Source organism: Peromyscus maniculatus, chromosome 18 (assembly GCF_049852395.1).
Source record: "Peromyscus maniculatus bairdii isolate BWxNUB_F1_BW_parent chromosome 18, HU_Pman_BW_mat_3.1, whole genome shotgun sequence".
NCBI classification, from domain to species: Eukaryota; Metazoa; Chordata; class Mammalia; order Rodentia; family Cricetidae; genus Peromyscus; species Peromyscus maniculatus.
In genome coordinates this window covers 35,275,675-35,294,570 of record NC_134869.1, presented here as the reverse complement: position 1 = coordinate 35,294,570, position 18,896 = coordinate 35,275,675, and the positions used below count along the sequence as shown (strand labels likewise).

Here is an 18,896-nt window from a genome sequence, read left to right as displayed (position 1 = left end):
CATTATCATCATGGCAGGATATGGTGGCATGCAGGCAGATGTGTGCTGGAAGAGGAGCTGAGAGTTCTCCATCTGGATCCGCAGGTAACAGGAAGTGAACTGGGTCACTGGTGTGGCTTGAGTGTAGGCAACCTCAAAGGCCACCCCCACAGTAACGCATCTCCTCCAACAAGGCCACGCCTCCTAATAGTCACATTCCCTGTCAGGGCCATTTTCTTTCAAACCACCACAGACAGCATCTTCCTTTGTAGCTAGCCCACGGTGGCCAGGAACTTGTGGTGCTCCTCCTTCAACACCCTGAGTGCCGATCTTGGGACTGGTGTGATGGGCAACCACACCCTTGGACAGTTTTAGCCCATCCTAATATTTATGATGATAAAGCCATTGCCGTTAGCCATTTCCTGAGTGTGGGCAGTGGCACACAGGCAGTGGCTTATGATGTTAAATTAGGATATTAAGTGATGATTTATTAAATGATGATAAATATTAAACTAATGTTATTCAATATCCCTTCTCGTATATTTTCACTCCTGTATCTTTGGTGAAGTGTCTCTTGTCTGTACTAGTTTTTGGGGCTGCTGCTATAACAGACTAGAAGGCTTAAGCACAGAGCCTCCTCCCCAGTTTTGGCGGCTAGAAAACAAAGGGCGATATTAAACTGTTGACAGTTATGCTTTCTCCTGATATATCTTTAACTTTTTCTCACGGCCTTTTTTTAGTCTATATTTTTTAACATTTAGTTTTCTAGTAAGTTTTGAGTTAATTTTATATAATTTGAGTTGTAAAAATTGGCTTTTTTTTATCTTAATTTTTGCCTGTGGATGCCCATTTATTTCAGCCAATTCTTTCCTCCATTGAATTGTTTTTATATTGTTAAAAAAATAGTTGTGCATACGTGTGGGTTTTAATTTCTGGGTTTGTTGTTGTTGTTGTTGTGTTTCTTTGGTCTCTGTGTCTAAAAGTAAGCCAGCACTGTACAGTGTTGATAACTTTTGCTACGTGATTGTTCTTAAAAATGGCTTTTAGAAAAGTAACAGCCATCTTCCCATATAAATAACCTGTCTGTAGCCACAAAGACTCTTGGGAGAATCTTGATGGAAACTGCATTCAACTTGTATTATAAACTTAGGGAGAATGGGCATCTTTTTTTTTTTCTTTAATTGCACATCACTCTTTTATTATCCTGATCTGGAAAGAGATTTAGTATTTATGCCCAAACGAGTTCTGAACCCACATGATAGGGTCAAGCAGCTAGAATATGATTCAGACAGTGAAAGACAAAAACCTGGACATGATCAAGGGGCACTTCACCTCTACAAGACAAGGCAGAGGAATCCTAAAACACAGCAAGAGGCACTCCTGCTCCTTGAGGACAAGGAATTTATCCCATTTGCTATGAGGAATGGCTTATTTTCTGGTGACCACATGGGACTGTTTCAATCACCACTAGAAACCTCAGAGGGGCTTTTGTGTGCTGATAAATATATATGTACTCTTTTTTTTTTTTAAAGTGGATATAACATATAGACTTGACAGGATTGATCCCAACCTTCTGGGGCCAGCAGCTCCTTTAGTCAGAGAAGAAGGTAGTGCCTTTTAAGTCACCCTGCGCCCGGGCGGTGGTGGCACACGCCTTTAATCCCAGCACTCGGGAGGCAAGGCAGGAGGATCCCTGTGAGTTCGAGGCCAGCCTGGGCTACCAAGTGAGTTCCAGGAAAGGTGCAAAGCTACACAGAGAAACCCTGTCTCGAAAAACAAAACAAAACAAAACAAAACAAAAAGTCACCATGCGAGTTACTTTCAGCCTTCACTGGAATGACTACAGCCCCCAGTTACCTAACAAGGGTGCAGGACAGGCTCCAGGGACAAAATTAGGCTGCAGCTTCTCATTGGTCACACCCCAGCATGGTTCCTGTCAGACCTCTTCCTAAAGCAGACCCTTAGTAAACAAAGGACTAGGAAAAACTGTAATTACTACCTCTCAACTCTCCTGGTAAGGGGAGCTGTTCCTGGATGTGGGCCAGGAACCTGCACCCCAGAGGTGTTATTCTGACTAGATTCTATGAAGGGAGTGGGTGCAGGGGATAAAATACTAAAATGAAAATGGGAGCTGCAGGTTCTCGTCTGCAGCTACCACCTAAAGTTAAGATCCTACAGATGTAGTCAGTGTGACAGGTGTTGGGGAAGGGTGTTGGGGAAGGGTGTTGGGGAAGGGTGTTGGGGAAGGGTGCCGGAGGCATCAACAGGCATGGGGGAGGGTACTGGGGTAGGAGTCGGCCCTTCTTGACCCTCCCCGAGTGGCCACAGCTTCCATGGCTTTCCGCATGGTCTCTTCATCTCCCAGGAACTGGGTTTGACAGGCTTCAAGTTCTTGTCCAATTCATAGACAATGGGGATGCCAGTTGGCAGGTTCAGCTCCATGATGGCCTCTTCTGAGACCCTCCAGATGCTTGACGATGCCCCGAAGGCTGTTGCCATGGGCTGCAATCAGGACTCTTTTCCCCTCCTTGATCTGGGGGACAATTTCTTCATTCCAGAAGGGCGGTGCCCTGGCAATAGTGTCCTTCAGGCTCTCGCAGGAGGGCAGCTGGTCCTCAGTAAGGTCTGCGTACCTGCGATCCTTGCTGATGTTGCTGTAGAAGGGATGATCAGGCTCCATTGGAGGTGGTGGGACATCATAAGATCGCCTCCAGATCTTACCTGTGCCTCACCATGCTTAGCAGCAGTTTCTGCTTTATTGAGACCAGTCAGACCCCCTAGTGTCGCTCATTGAGGCGCCAAGTCCTGACTACTGGCAGCCACATCTGGTCAATGGCATCCAGGACTGTCCAGAGGGTCCAGATGGCTCTCTTCTGCACGGAGGTGAAGCAGATGTTAAATTCATAGCATCTTGCAATGCCTCTCCGCCGTACTTCGCCTCCTTGTGGCCCACCGGGCTCAGGTCGGCGTCGTACCAGCCGCTGAAACGGTTCTCCAGGATCAGCACTAGCTTGTAGGCGGCCATGACGAGAGGTAGGGGGTTGCGGCAGGGACTGAGGATCGCTGAGATTCTGCGCGCAGCCCGCCCGCGACCCGCGCCTGCGCACTTGCGCTCCCCCGCCCCGCTCCCGCGCACTTTCTCCCTGAAATCTTGAGAATGGGCATCTTTATGGTGGGTATTCTAGTTGAGAAATGTGGTATGTGTGTCCGTTTATCCAGGCTTTGAGTTCTTTCATTCGTATTTAACATGAACTACCGCCTGTGTCTGGCCACCCTGACTTGTCCCTCATTCATTCTTTTCTCTTGTGTAGCTTTAGTTCTTGGCTTCACCACAGCATTTCTACTAGTGAAAACAATTCCCAGTTTTGAAACTCAGCCGAACCCTGTTATTTCCCTTAGATCTCATCTCTGGTCTGACTTCTGCTCTCATTTGTGACAACACTTCCCTGAAAGAGTTGTAGGCATTCTTTGTCTCTAATTCCCTTCCGTCTCTAGTCAAGCACACGTCCCTTTGTCGGAAGAATCCGACGTCCGTGTACAGAGTCCCAAGGCCTCTCTCTGTGCAGCTTGATGTTTCTGCAGAAGCTTTCTTCATTTGCCTGCAGGGAAAGAGAAACCAAAATGGTAAATTTTGCTGTTTCCTAGGTCTCCCCAAATGAAGAAGTCTGATAAAGTATAGTGGAAAGAAAACATTTGCATTGTTAGTGAAGAGTATAAATTGGCACTACTATCTTGGGATACAATTTAATGATGAAGTTTAAGAAACTGAATAATTTTATCTGTACGTAAGTGTTTTCCTAATTTGATAAAAATATAACCAGGACAGCATCAACACGAATAAGCAGCTGTACCCAGTAGGGCAGCGTTTTTGTGTGGTTTACTGACGTAATGAAATGCTGTTTACAGTCGAGTGAAGGAGAGAGAGCTGTTTGTGTCAGTCCTGGTAAACCTCAGGAAGGGAGGTTCGCTTCCGGTGTGAGAGATCAGTGCTTCTGTTCCACCTGTGGAGAATAGGGTGCCTGGGACACCATTTCTCTCCTCACAGCTTGGCTTTTGGAGCACAGTGCTGAGCACAGGACCTGACGAGAGGTCGGACCTGCTGGAAGTAACTGTGGTCTACCCCGCAACTTTTCATCACCACCAGCCTGTCCAGTAGAGAGAGTGTAATGTGAGGAAAGATTCCTGGAAGGATTTAAAGAGGTTCTCTCTCAACTGAGCTAATAGGATTCCTGCTAAAATTGGGCTGTGCGACCAAACAAGGACCAGAGTCAAGGTGATACGTCGTCAACTGGACAGGGTGGCTCCCACCCGTCGTAGCACCAGCAGGTGGGAACACGGAGCTGAAGGTGGTTCCCGTGTGTGAAGCCAGGCTGGGCTGCAGAGTGACACGTTGTCTCAGTGTTCTATCAGCCCTGCAGAGTTGACCTCAGACTCGGAAGATGTCCCAGCTGAGAAAGTTGTACTCGAATAGCTCCACAGGTATTCAGGAGTTGAGAGACAACAGCACACAGTGCCGACTCTGCAGCTTGGACTTTGTCTCTTCTCCAGTCTTGTTTATCCTCTGGTGGGCAAGTACCGCCCCCCTCCCCCAAGATAGTGGGACCTAACTCTTGGGACCAACAACTATTACTTCTGAAGGAAAGTCTTTGCAGAGATGATGACGGATCTGTGATGGGGATTTGTTTTTGCTTTTAGCAAGCAAGAACAGTGACTTGGGGTTTCTGATCCAGAAGCCTAAAATCATACATTCATGTTGCTTTAAGTCACTGGGTTTGTTACAGCAGTGATAAACTAACATAATCCCTTCTCACAATGCTTACTGAGCCGCTTTCATAGTGACGGGAGCTCAGGTAATAGGGTAGCTATCTAGATGCAGGAGGGAGACAAGAGGAAGGGGTAAGTGGACTTGAACTGTGAAAACCCAGTACTGCTTCCAAGTAGGATGACTAACAGGAGCTGAGACAGAAGACAGCGCGGTTTTAAAGTGTGCAGCTTGCAGATGCACAGGAGAAGGAGAGCAGTAGATACAAGTTGAAAACATAAGCTGGGACAGGTTCATGGAGGATTTGTATGATTGCTAAAATAGTCTCACTTACTTGATAGACCCAGGCATAAACGTTTGAAGAGAGTAATAGGGGCAGGAGTCTGGACAGAGTGAGAGAGTGTTTTAAGGGGGATACAGGGAAAGGGGCCAGGGAGGATTTGGTTAGGGAAAAGCATTCTTGAGCTTTGGATCAAGAGTCAAGGTTGAATGAGCTCTCTAACTAGGACATTTTAGTAGGCAGACATAAATGCCTTTTAGCAAACAAGGAAACCCAGGAGTGTAGCTCAGTGAAGAGCATTTGCTCAACAGAAACGGGACACCACTAGTTTCCTCCTCCACAGGACAGGCAGGAAAGGACTAGCTGGTGTCAGAATCAGGAGATGCTTTTGCTTTAGTTGGGAGGATTAATGTGTATCTAATCTTGTTATTTCTTGCGTAAGCCTTGCTAATTGAACTCTGCTGCATATTGAACTAGATTTGTAATGCCTTTGTTTATTCTCAAAGATGTGAGTTTTACATTCTTCTAAGAAATTATTCATAATGCTTAGAATTTTTAACCCTGTTTCTGCATCACTCAAATTACATTTTGGTAATTGAGTTTAAATAACAAGGTATGAATGTATGAAACTCTTAGGTTTTACAAGAAAAGACATCTTATAATTACAGTTCCTCAGAATCTTTCAGAATCATTTTATATCTGACTCAGTATTTTGGAACTCACTGGAAATACGTTGAGGACTTGAGTTAGAATGCTGGTATGTGCTGTTGGTCAGGAAGGAGGAAAAGGGATTGCCAAGATCATTTCCCTCCACTGAGATGTAGTAAAAGGATGCTGTTCAGAATCTTGAGTTCGAAGATAAAACTGATACTTGCTCTCAAGTGAAAAGCCAAAACGCTGCTCTCACCTGAAAAGGAGTAACAAATTGTTTTAGATCTAAGTATGCCCTCGAAACACAGATTTGGATTACCCCAGGTACCATTTTCTAAAGTTGTAACAAGCTTCATGGTTTTATAGGAATAGAACAGAGAGTTTTAACTCCAGACACCTTTTCAGTACATTAATGGAAGGGTCAAGAAAATGGGTTCATCAAAGCAGGGATGTCTTTCTCATAGACCTCAAATGCGTCTAAGGTCATTCTTAGTTTGGGGATTGATGGAAAGAAACTAGGGTTGTATTCAGACAATCCAGAAGTGTTTACCTTATAGTTAAAAGGTGTTAGCTCATGTACAGTTAGACTGCAAGGAGTCATTTAGGAAGCTAAGCTACTCTAAGATAATTTTTCTCTGGACTTGTACATTCCAACTCTACCCAATCATTGGCAAGAATCAGTTAGTCTTATATAATGTTCAATGTTAAGTGACTTGATTTTGCCAATACTAGGGGCATGAAAAGGAGAAGAGAATACCACTTATTTTTAGGAAATTGGATTGTACTTTAGACTATTCAGAGATATTCTAAAATGATGTCTTATGTATAGCCACATACATAAGATATTTGTGAACATAAATTAGTAAAACCATATTGTGGTTACAACCATCTCTAAAATATAATTTAGATTTATAGAGATCCATCTGTATAGTACTTCCCAAAAGAAATAGCTCTCACGATTATATTAGTTAGGGTGAAGTAGGTTTCCTGCAGTCTCAACCCTAAAACGTTAACAGCTTCAATGCTGCCGGTTCATGCAGCACATACGTTATGGGGTAAGCAGCGGCTGCTTTTGGAATAGCGTGACTGTTTTGACTCTTGAAAAGGATTGCCGGTATCTGTGACACAGGAAGTGAGAGGGAGGCGTATATTCTTTGTTGATACTCAGTTAAAAATAAAACCTATCACTTACACAGATTTCTTTCAAATGGCCAAGGGTGTACAGTCTTACTATGTACCTGAGAAGACAAGGGGGAATATTTGGTAAATGGCATTAATGATTGTAGTTGTATTTAAAGATAAAAATAGAGATCAGAGAAGCCCAAGGAGAAGATTAATGTATGTGACTATTAATCGTATGTCAGAAATACATTGAAGCCATAAATCAGCAATTCTAGAAATGGGACAGACATCTCTAAGTAAGAAAATGGGTAATAGCTAATCTTGCATATAGAAGTCTAGTTCAGACATGTTGCATGAATCTCAGGACTCCAGCAGAATAAAGTCCTCCTACTCGAAAGTATGTTAATAGGAAATTCTCAAAAATAATACAGTAGAAAGACTTATTTTTTCTTTCTTTCTTTCTTTCTTTCTTTCTTTCTTTCTTTCTTTCTTTCTTTCTTTCTTTCTTTCTTTCTTTCTTTCTTTCTTTCTCTCTCATTCATTCTTTCATTCATTCTTTCATTCATTCATTCATTCATTCATTCATTCATTCATTCATTCATTCATTCATTCATTTTGAGACCTTCTATGTAGTCTTGGCTGTCCTAGAACTGACTATGTAGACCAGGCTGGCCTCAGACTCTCACTATGTAGCTCTAGATACCTTGGAATTTGCTCTGCCCAGCTACATCACTTCCTATCTGTCTGTACAGACCTCCAGACCTTTATGATTAGTTAGTGTTGGAATTTAAGGCATGTGCCTCTATGCCTGGCTCTGTTCCCAGTGTGGCCTTGTACTCACAGAGATCCAGATGGATCTCTGTCTCCCGAGTGATAGGATTAAAGGCCTGTGCTACCATTGCCTGACCTCTATGTTTACTTTAGTGGCTGGCTTTTTCCGCTGATCCTCAGATAAACTTTATTGGAGTACACAGTATTTTGGGAGAAACAATATATCACCACAGGGAAGATTTATTTGACCATGCTTTTTCTTTAGACTATGGATGGTTGAGTAAGTTAAACATAATTATTTCAATAATGAATATTTGTCAAATAACATAAAACTAAAAATATGAAAATATTTTCTGCAGTTTTTCATTTCTTGCTTATGTGCTTTTTGTCTTTGACAGGAAATCAAACCACAGAGCCATTATAACCATGGATACGGTGAACCTCTTGGGCGAAAGACTCACATTGATGACTATAGCACATGGGACATAGTCAAGGCTACACAGTAAGGTTTTGTTGTGGTTTTCTTCCTTGACATTGGTTTGAAGTGAAGTATGATGACGAGATATGGTATTCTATTGCCTTGGGGAGAATGTCAGTAAATCGTAATTCCCATGAGCTGTTCACTTTTTCTACTTGCAGTTTTGTGGAAGTTTGTTATTGTACCTTAAGAATAGTCAGTGTGAACTAGAAAACATTTCCAACTTTAAAAGTACCTCTCAGGTAAAAACATAAGGGTCCATCCCATATTCCTTACCTCTCATCCAGGTACACAGATACAGTGCAGTCAGTGTTATATATGCATATATATATTTATTATACAAAGGGGGATATCACAACAGTGTTCAAAATCTGACCTTCCTAATGTCAGGTTATATTGGTCTTTGAGACTGGACAAGAAAGTGATGAATCTAAGAATATTATAATTCAAATCACATGGAAGTTGAAATACAACAGGTGTTCCTATCTGCAGACAGGGGAGAAACATGAGGTTATGATATAAAGAAATTAGCTGATTCATGGGTTTTTTTTTTCTGATTTTTTTTTTTATCTTGAACCTCATGAAATTTTACATTGTTAGAAATGAAATATTTTCAAATTGCAAAAAAAAAAGGGTTAGTTAGTGAAAGATGTTGAAATACTAATAATTTCAAAATAATGTTATATGTTGGAAAATAGTTTTAGTTCTAAGTATGGGGGGCTGGAGAGATGGCTCAGTGGTTAAGAGCACTGACTGCTCTTCCAGAGGTCCTGAGTTCAATTCCCAGCAACCACATGGTGGCTCACAGCCATCTGTAATGAGATCTGGCATGCAGGCAAAACACTGTATACATAATAAATAAATAAATCTTAAAAAAAAATAATTCTAAGTATGAAAATGAAGCACTAAGCCAACCAAGTGTGATGTCACCCATGTGTAATTCTAGCAACGTGGGAGCTGAGGCAAGGGGTTGCTGTGTGTTGAAGGCCAACCTGGATTGTCCTGTCTCCAGAAATGCATTGCTTCTGAAAACACCGAGCTCAGCTCTCAGTGTTTAAGGAGTTGTAGCATTTCTCATTCTCTTTTTTAGATACGGAATATACGAAAGATGCCGAGAGCTGGTGGAAGCAGGCTACGATGTTCGGCAACCAGACAAAGAGAATGTCACGCTTCTGCACTGGGCTGCCATCAATAACAGGATAGATTTAGTCAAGTATGTGCTTCCTGTGCTCGTCATTAATAGGCTTCTGGGTTAAGTCATTATCCTAAGAACTAATGATTTCTAAACTACGTAGCTTTCATGGTTTATATTCTATATACCTTGGAAAAAACCAGCTTAGGTTTAACATACATTGAAAGCTTGTATGAGTCCAGTTATACAGAGTACTTCTCCACATGTATTTCCTTTTCGCCATAATTGTTGAAATAACACCCTTTCAGATGTAACGGTTTTTGTGTGTAAAGGAAACTGAAGCAGAAAGCTTAACTATGCTCCCCAATATCACAGCTAATAAAGGTTTGACTCAGACATGAATTTGGGTAATCTCTCTTGGCTCCTGTCTCCTGAGTATGATTCTAGAATGGAACAGCAGCAAAGGAGAGCTGTGTTCAAACAGTAATCCACACAGGGCTGTGTGGGGGCTAAGTGCTTCTCATCCTAAGGATAACGTGGAAATCTGTACCATTGATGATAAGAAAGAGATAGGCAAGAGCCGAGTGAGAGCAGTCTATGGTAATCTCTGGGTAATTTTGACGTAGAGTTTTTAGATGAGGACATGAATCTAAAAGAAACTGCTTGGAATGGACACGTGAATGCAGCCCAGAGTGAGGAGCAGACAGGCGTTAAATCCAGGGGAAGAAGGGCCACCCCAGTCCTGGCGGAGATGACAGTGACGGCCAGGGGAGTACTGAAGTCCCCTGTGTTTGCTCCTCCTTCCTGCCTTCAGTTTCCTGACAGGCCTCAGCCTCAGTGTGCACTCTCGTATCCAGTTCTGCTTCGTTAGGGAGGACCGTGTTTCGTCTTTATGAAGGAAGCTGTCACAGGAAACAGAAAGCTAGGTTCATAGATCTGCTCTGTCTTGTTTTCTTTGTTCTGCCCATCCCAACGGTCATTCTTCTGTTTTCTGGCTGTCGTCACCGTTGAGAAATCCATCTAAGCATTGTGCTTTTCAAGTTTTGTTTCGTTTGCTTCCTCTTAAGATTTTCCATTTCTTGTTTCTGCAGTTTGATATAAAGAATCCAAAAAGTATGAATTTCTTTTCATTTATCTTGAATGGGAATTCAAGTAATTTTGATTTTTGTGGGTTAACATTTTTTAAATTAAAGTTACTTTTTTTTTTGCCTTCCCTTTCTTCCTCTAGTTCTTCCCATGGACCCCCTTGCTCTCTCTCAAACTTATAGCCTATTTTTAATTATTGTTACCATGTATGGATCTACATACATCTCTAAATAAATAAATACAACCTGCTCAGTTCATATAGTGTCAGTGTTATTACGTGTGTGATTTCAGGGCTGACCGCTTTGTAGAGGATAACCAGCCAATCTGGGGCTCTTCTCTGGAGAATAAATACTGTTTCTCCTTCTCTGTTTTCTTTAGTCGTCTATAGTTCTTTTCTAGGGTTGAGGCCTCATGAGCTTTCCCCCTTGGGTCATGTTTAAGTAGCCATGTTGATGAGACTTCATAGGTGCAGCTTCTTTGGTATTTTTAAGAGACTCAGTCTCACAGCAGACTTCCTGTTCCTTTAGCGTGTACAGCATTCCCACCTCCTCTTCTGCTGTGATCCGTGAGCCTTTGGGGCAGGAATTGTATCCGTTGGGCCTGGGTAGCACAGGGTCACTTGTCTGCATTTTGAATGGTTGTGGTTTTCTATAATGGCCTCCATCTGTCGCAAGATGTTTCTTTAATGAGAGAGAAGATGGATGCTTACGTGTGGATATAAGGATAAGCTTTTAGAATGCAGTTAGGAAGTACGCTGGTCTAGTAAAGGGGTTGTTGTAGGTTCTCTAAGATGGACAGCTTTGCTAGCCCTGGGTAGCTGGCTAGGACTCTAGTTCCATACATGATTTCCATCTTGTTGTGAGCCTTAAGTTAAATTAGAGAGCTGATGGTTGCTGCCAAGGTATGCATGCTAATACTGTACCCTTAGGGACATTGTGCCATGCTGGTTATCATGGTCCGATAAGGACTGTGGGTGTTTCCCTCTCTGGGAAGCTTTTATGGCACCGTTTGGCATTATGAAAACTAAATCTTCAAAGGAGGAGGCTTTCCAGTCAGATCCATTTCAGATCCTCTAGGTCCTACGTCCAAATGCACAGTGTCTTCAACAATAGAGAAACCCTACCTCTGACAACCAAAGGCAACAGCAATAGCCTATAATGTTCTAGAATTGGTTTGGTCAACACTTGACCGGCACAGGGAGCTTCTTGTGCCTGGTGTTAGGATTTTCCTTAGATGGTCTATGGCTCTTTGGGGTAAGCATTGGCATCTCAGATGGGAGATTTCATTTGAACTATGTGTGCATACATACATTTATGTATTATATGTAATTTCTGGTGAATATATACTATGATTCCCTAGGACCTTTTCAGACATCACTGTTGTTATTTAACCTTTCTCCCTCCTTCTGTATTTATAGCTCCCTTCTTCTCCCTCCCTAATTAAATGTCCTCTGTTTTTCCTTGCACCTTGCTATTCCCTTCTCTGTTGCTTCTCTGTCCCTGCCATGATCCCTTTTCACGTTCCTGTGTATGTAATTACTCCAAGTTATATCCTCACATCTGAAGATTTGGTGCTAGGATCCACAGATGAGAAAGAAATTGTAATATTTGTCTTTCTAGGTCTGTGTTATCATACTCAATATGATCTATTCCTTGATGGTTCCACCCATTTACCTGCAATTTCCATGGTTTCATTTTTCCTTACAGCTCAGTAGTACTCCATCGTGTATATGTACCTATCAGCTGAAGGACATGTAGGTTGTTTCCATTTCCTAGTTATTGTGAATAAAGGGGTAGTGAATCTGGCTGAGCAAGTATCTGTGGAGTGGGGTTTTGAGCGAATCCTTTGGGCATACACCGAGGAGGAAGGACAGACGGGGACACACACACACACACACACACACACACACACACACACACACACACACACACACGATCATATGATACATTTATCTTTAGAGTTTTGAAGATTCTCTACTCTGACTTCCAGAGTGACTGAACGAATTTGTAATTCCTCCAATAGTGAATGAGGGTTCACTTGCCCCACATCCTCTCCAGTGTTTGTTCTGTTGATGTTTGCCATTCTGACTGGGGTAAGATGAATTCTCAGAATTGTTTTGATTTGTAGTTCCCTTGTTGATAGCACTGATGAACAGTTTTTGAGGTATTTCTTTTTTGTTTGTTTGTTTGTTTGTTTTTTGAGACAGGGTCTCTTTATGTAGTCTTGATTGTCCTGGAACTTGCTGTATAGACCATGCTGTCCCTGAACTCGAGAAATCTGTTTGCCTCTCTGCCTCCTGAGTGCTAGGATTAAAGGCATGTGCCACCATGGCCTGGCCAGTATATTTCTTACTCAGTTATATTTCTTTTTTGAAAACTTTTCAGGTCTTATCTCAAAACCATTTTTTTTAAATGGGTCATTTGGATTGTTTTTGACTCTTTATATTTTGAATTCCTAATATATTCTGAATATTAATCATCTGTCATTATATATATGTATGTGTATCTGTATATATACAGATATCAGGCAAAGATTCTGTCTGTTCCAGTTTGTGGGCTTCCTGTTTATTTGATTTTTTTTTTTTTTTTTTTTTTTTTTTTTAAGCTGTGTTGAAGAAGCTTTTAGTTTTATGGGGTCCCCGTTGCAATTGTTGGCTTGAATTCCTGGGCAAATGGGATCCTCTTTAGGAAATTCTTTCCTATACCTATGTCTTGTAGGGTGCTACCTGTTTTCTTCTAAAAGTTTCAGTGTTTCACATTTAGATCTTTGATTCCTGTGATTCCTTTTTGTGCAAGGTGATAGGTATGGGTCTAATTTCATCCTTCTGCACACGGACATCCAAATGTTCCCAGCACCATTGATTGAAGACGCTGTCTTTTCTGCAGTGTATGTTTTTGGCTTCGTCAAATATTAGATTAATCACAATACTCGTGAGTTTGTGTACTTTAAAGTTTTTTTTTTTTTCCTCGAGACAGTGTAGCTTTGCGCCTTTCCTGGAACTCACTCTGTAGACCAGGCTGGCCTTGAACTCACAGAGATCCGCCTGGCTCTGCCTCCAGAGTGCTGGGATTAAAGGCGTGCACCACCACCGCCCGGCCTACTTTGAAGTTTTATTGCATTATGGTCAGATAAGGTACACAGAGGCATTCTAAATGCTTTTTTGAATTTTTTAAGACTTTTTTTTTTTTGTTCTATGATTTGATTTAGTTTAGAGATGCTTCCATGTGCTAAGTAGAATGTGTATTCTTTGGTGTTTGGGTGGAATATTCTGTAGATAACTGGTAAGTCCATTTGATATATGATGCCATTTAATTTTGATGTTTCTCTGCTAGCTTTTTGTCCAGATGACCTGTGCATTGGAGAAAGTGGGGTACTGAAATCACCTACTATTGATGAGTTGATGTTAATCTTTGCCTTTCATTCTAGTAGGACACTTTTTATGAAGTTGGGGGCACCAGAGTTTGGTGCCTGTATCTTTAGGATAGTATACCTTTTTGTTGATTGTTTCCTTAGGTAGAATGAAGTGTCCTTCTTTATTACTTATGATTAGCTTTAGTTTGAAGTCTATTGTCACTTATTAGGGTATTGACCCTGCTTGCCCCCTTGTCTGTCCTTCCTTGCTTGATTGACTCTGAGGTGAATGCGGTGTTGACTCTTTAATGGTAAGATTGTTTATTGTAGACAACAGATGGGTTTTTGTTCCTTAGTCCATTCAGCCAACCCTTATCTTTTGATTGGAGAGTTGAAGCTATTATTACTTACAGTTATCAACAAAGGTGTGTGTTGAATTCAGTAATTGTGTTGTTGACTTTCAGTGGCGCTTGTGTTCTCAGTGGTACCTTTTGTTCCGGTAATTACAGCTTCTTTTTTTTTTTTTTTTTTTAAGTATCTTTGACAATGCCTATTCTTCTTTTCAGCTATTGCTTCCTGTATTTTCTTTAGGTTTGCTCTGCTGATACCATTTTATTGTAGGCTGTTTGTATTGTGGAAGGTTTTTCTTTCTCCTTCAGTCACGGGAGACAGTTTTGCTGGGTCTGTCAGTCTATGTTAGCAGACTGGGTTTAGAATTAGGATGCGCTGCTCTGAGCTCTTCTGGCTTTCAAAGTTTCCATTGAGAAATCAGCTGCAGTTCTCATGGGTTTTCTTCTGTCTGTGATGTGTTTTTCCTTGAAGCTTTCAGGACTCTTTGTCTTTATCGTGTCTTTGAAAGACCATGAGACGTTTCTTTTTCGGTCTTGTCTGTTTAGTGTTCTGTGTGCTTGTATCCTCAGATTGGGGGACGTTTTCTTGGATTTTATTTAAAGTCTGTCTATGCCACTGACCTGTGCTTCTTCCTCCTCGTGATTAGAAGGTTTGGTCTTTTGATGGTGTTACAGACTGACTTCCTGTATTGTAATTGCTTTTCACGTTCTTTGCTTCTTTCATGTACAGTCTCTGCTGTGTCTTGGAGTCCTGATAGTCTGTGTTGTGCTTGATTCATTCTACCTGAAAAAATTTCCCTTGAGTTTAGAACTGGGTTTGGGGCTTTCCAGTTCCATCTTTATTTCAGCTTGAGTGCTCTTCAGTGTTTCTCTTTATTGAATTCCATGTGCAAATCCTGGATTGTTTCTGTCATTTCCAATACATACCTTGTGTTTCCATGTATTTTTTTTTAACTTTATCCATCAAAATGCTATCTTAATTCCATGTTAGCACATAAAGATACTTGATAATATTTCATTTTACATTTGATTTTAATACCTCTAGAGTTACCTTTTTTCTTTCTTCTTTCACATGTGGCCTTATGATAGACGTGAGGAAAGCTCTTTCCATAGAGGAAAGCTTTTGTAGGGCAGTCCTATTGAGGCAACTGGAACCTCACAGTTACGCACAAATATTTTTTAAAATGCTCTACATATCACCGAGGTATACCATCATTTCTTTATTTGACAGTATGTTTGTCTTTTCTTGGGTATTATTCAGGTGTTTATTCTTTTAAAGTTCATTGAGCTATTTGTGTCTTCTTTAAACTCTTAATTCTTTGATGGCATTTATGATTGCTCTTTTAAAGTCTCTGTCCTGGGGTTCCTCTAGTAATTCTCATCGGCAAACATTTCTATAGCACTCACTGGTGGAGTGTGTGTGTGTGTGTGTGTGTGTGTGTGTGTGTGTGTGTGTGTGTGTGTAGTTGGTTTTTCGTGTTCTTTGTATATTTGTGATGAAATTTGTAAAGGTGGACTTATTTTTGTCAGGTGCATGTCGGCCAGACCCTGGCAAAGGCTGTGCGGGATCTGGCTGCAGCCCTTGCTTCTGTAAACACTGTGTCTGCCGCCGTATATCTTGGCTGGCCTGCTGTAGCTCAGTAGACCATGTGTTAACTCTTCACCTGATACTGTCTCTCCTACATGTGTGTTCTTTCTTTTCATCTGTTTCATTGGGGAAACTTTTCCTAACTTATTTATAGTTCTGTTATTGTACTTAGATGCAAGCTGATGTATTCCTAATTTTTTGTTTTATTTTCCACTTTTATTTGTGTTAGTTTTTAAAAATTCTTACTTAAATCACTAGTTGCTGGAATTTTCAGTGTTGTTTTCTATATGTGAACAAACTAAGTTTATTTCTTTTGTGATCCTTGTCTACAACACGATTTTGTTTCTTTTATGTTGTTCTTTCATGTTCCTGGCTATCTTTGGAAGAAATACTTGATAAATAACTTGAGACCTAAGCTACAAGGATATTTATTTGATTCAGCCAGGTTCATGTTAAAGTCTGTATTTTCCAGAGCCCACAGGGGTGGCTTGGAGCCTTTTCTGTTACCAGTGGTCTGGGCCAAGTCCTTGGCTTCTTCTTCTTCTTCTTTTTTTTTTTTTTTTAATTTTTAAAGATTTGTTTATTTATTCATTCATTCATTATTTATATATTTATTTATTTAGTATACAGTATTCTGCCTGCATGTGTCCCTGCAGGCCAGAAGAGGGCACCAGATCTCATTACAAGTGGTTGTGAGTCACCATGTGGTTGCTGGGAATTGAATTCAGGACCTCTGGAAGAGCATTTGGTGCTCTTAACCACTGAGCCATCTATTCAGCCCCCCTTGGCTTCTTCTTTTTCAGAAAATTGAATAGAGATGTGAACAGTTTTACAGAGTAGCAAAGAAACTCTTCAGAAGCAAAGCAATAATACAGATCAGAGAGACAAACACTGTCAGGAGTGACAGTGGCCCCAGGAGGGAGGGGCCTGGCTTAGTTAGGGTTTCTGTTCTGTGAAGAGACACTGTGACCACAACAACTCTTTAGAGCTGCTGCTTCTTTGTTTACAGTTCTTCATTGAGTCTTTGGGAGTTTCACATCATGCACCCCAATTCTGCTCACCTCCCAGTCCCCCATCCTCCTCTCACCCCTGTAGCCCCCCCACAAAAGAAAACAATACAAAGCAAACAAGCAAAAACAAGGACCAAAAAAAAAAAAACAACAAACAAACAACAAACCCCTTAACTCCTCCATCTTTCCCGCCTCTCCAACATATCTTTATTCATCCTGGTGACACCTCTGTGTGTCATCATATAGTATGTCCTTTTGTCAAGTCAGCTTTACTAGCATGTTCATTGCATTGTTCACTGGTCTGGTTCAAGGCCTCTGGTTTCTGGTACTCCATCATCACTGGATCCTCACCGGAACCTCTCTTGAATATCCTGCAGCCACCTTGAGTCATGGAGATCCTGCAGATAATGTTCCAGAGGACCAGTCCCTTCAGCAGGCCCTAGATGGGTAGATGTTTGGGCCAACCCAAGGCCGGGCTGTGGGCCTGAATAGTAGCTGAGCTGATCAGTCTGGGCCACAGGGGCCACAGGTGAGGGGGCAGAGTCAGCTCCCCTATGCCCATGCCCTCAGGGTCTGTTCACCCTCACCTGTGGTGAGGGATGGGGCCATCTCTCCCAGGTGTGGGGGCCAACTCTCTTGTTGCAGTGTCCAGAGAGAGGCAAAGCCAGCTCTCCCTGGGCCAGTAAAGGGCAAGGCAGGCGAGGCATGGCCCTGATTTCATCTCACGTGGTTCCTAAGGTCCCCTGAGGTGACACGGACCACAGATAGCAACACAGACTCCAGCTGCAGCTGGACCACAGACCCAGACACAGCAACTCTTATAAAGGAAAACATTTAATTGGGAAGGCTTGCTGACAGTCAGAGGTTTAGTCAGTTATCATGGCGGGGAGCAAGGCAGCATGCAGGCGGACATGGTGCTGGAGAGGTAGCTGAGAGTTGCACAGAGATCTTGCACAGGCGACAGGAAGTGGTCTAAGATACTGGATGTGGCTTGAGCATATATGAGATCACCTCAAAGCCCACCTCCATAGTGACACACTTCCTCCAACAAAGCCACTCAGTGCCACTCCCTTCGGGGGCCATTTTCCTTCAAACCACCACAGGCCCTGATTGTTTAGGGCTTCCTTTTGTGGGGTTCAAAAGGAAGAGGAGGAACTTGGTTGTTAAGGAACATATAGTATTCAGTTCTCAGTTCTAATTATCATGCTCAGATTCTGTAAGCTTTTGTTCCCAGACTGTGTTCCTTCCAGTGATCTTCCATTGATGTATCTGATTTTAACTATTTATGTCTGATTATCAGGCATAAGATGGTGAATAGGGCGTTCTCCCTGGAAGTTCAGTTTGTCTTACTGTGTGTACTCAGAACTCACTCCCTCTGGGGTTCAGCAGTGCGGACTGCTGACACAGCTGTCCTTACCGACTGTGTGTACTGTTCTTGGCTCTTGTATGGACAACTACCCATCCCAAAAGTTTGTGTGTTGCTCAGATCCCTGTGATTGTCTGTTCACCTTTTCTATATGATTAGTTGGCTTTTTTGTTTTGTTTTGTTTTTGTTTTTCGAGACAGGGTTTCTCTGTGCAGCTTTGTGCCTTTCCTGGAACTTATTCTGTAGCCCAGGCTGGCCTCGAACTCACAGAGATCTGCCTGGCTCTGCCTCCCGAGTGCTGGGATTAAAGGCATGCGTCACCACCACCCACCTTGGCACTTTTTTTAAAATAGCTTTAAAAATTATTTCCTTTTTTTTCTAGTGCATGAATGTACTAGAAATATGAATTAATATGAAATTCTACTAAACATGTTTTTTAAACTTTCAAAAGACCATTTATCTTCAAAGACACAAAATCGGTTGATAGCTCAAGTAGAAAACATTTTATTTTTCAGATAATTTTCTAAAGTTGAAGATGAAAACTATCTAAATTACTATAAACGTCATTTTACAGATACTATATTTCGAAAGGTGCTATTGTGGATCAACTTGGAGGAGACCTGAACTCCACTCCATTGCACTGGGCCACAAGGTGAACATTTACTTGTATTCATCCTTCCCCTGGGCCTCCTTTATTTTTTGTTTTTAATGATATGTTTGTACTTGATATAGTTGTCATTTATTTATTGCTGCCCAGTGTCATCTTCATTGGAAGCAGAGTTACCAGTTGTCCTCAGAAAGCATGCTAATCCAGTTGTAAGGGCTGAGTCATTTTGGTTAGTAAATGTAATACTTTGGAAGTGTGTGTGTGTTTACAGTTAAGCAGGTTAGTTCTTGGGACTTTTATGGTCATATTAGAATGGAACTAACTTAGTAATTGTGATATTTAAGGAAGTGAAGATCGTTCTCA

At 41.7% G+C, this 18,896-nt stretch overlaps 1 protein-coding gene and 1 pseudogene across 4 annotated transcripts in view; one reads left to right on the top strand and one right to left on the bottom strand.

Moving 5' to 3' along the window:
* Zdhhc17 (zDHHC palmitoyltransferase 17) overlaps positions 1-18,896 on the top strand; it is a 71,868-nt gene that overhangs the window by 17,900 nt on the left and 35,072 nt on the right. For 3 of the 4 annotated variants that reach the window (XM_042263572.2, XM_006974446.4, XM_076553880.1), the window contains exons 2-4: positions 7,964-8,067; positions 9,134-9,256; positions 18,501-18,578. In XM_042263572.2, the coding sequence (XP_042119506.1) occupies positions 7,964-8,067; positions 9,134-9,256; positions 18,501-18,578 (305 nt within the window). Of the gene's footprint in view, positions 1-7,963; positions 8,068-9,111; positions 9,257-18,500; positions 18,579-18,896 lie in introns of all 4 variants that reach the window. The other variant, XM_076553879.1, reaches the window with a different exon arrangement.
* LOC102911466 (phosphoglycerate mutase 1 pseudogene) lies at positions 1,054-3,004 on the bottom strand (annotated as a pseudogene).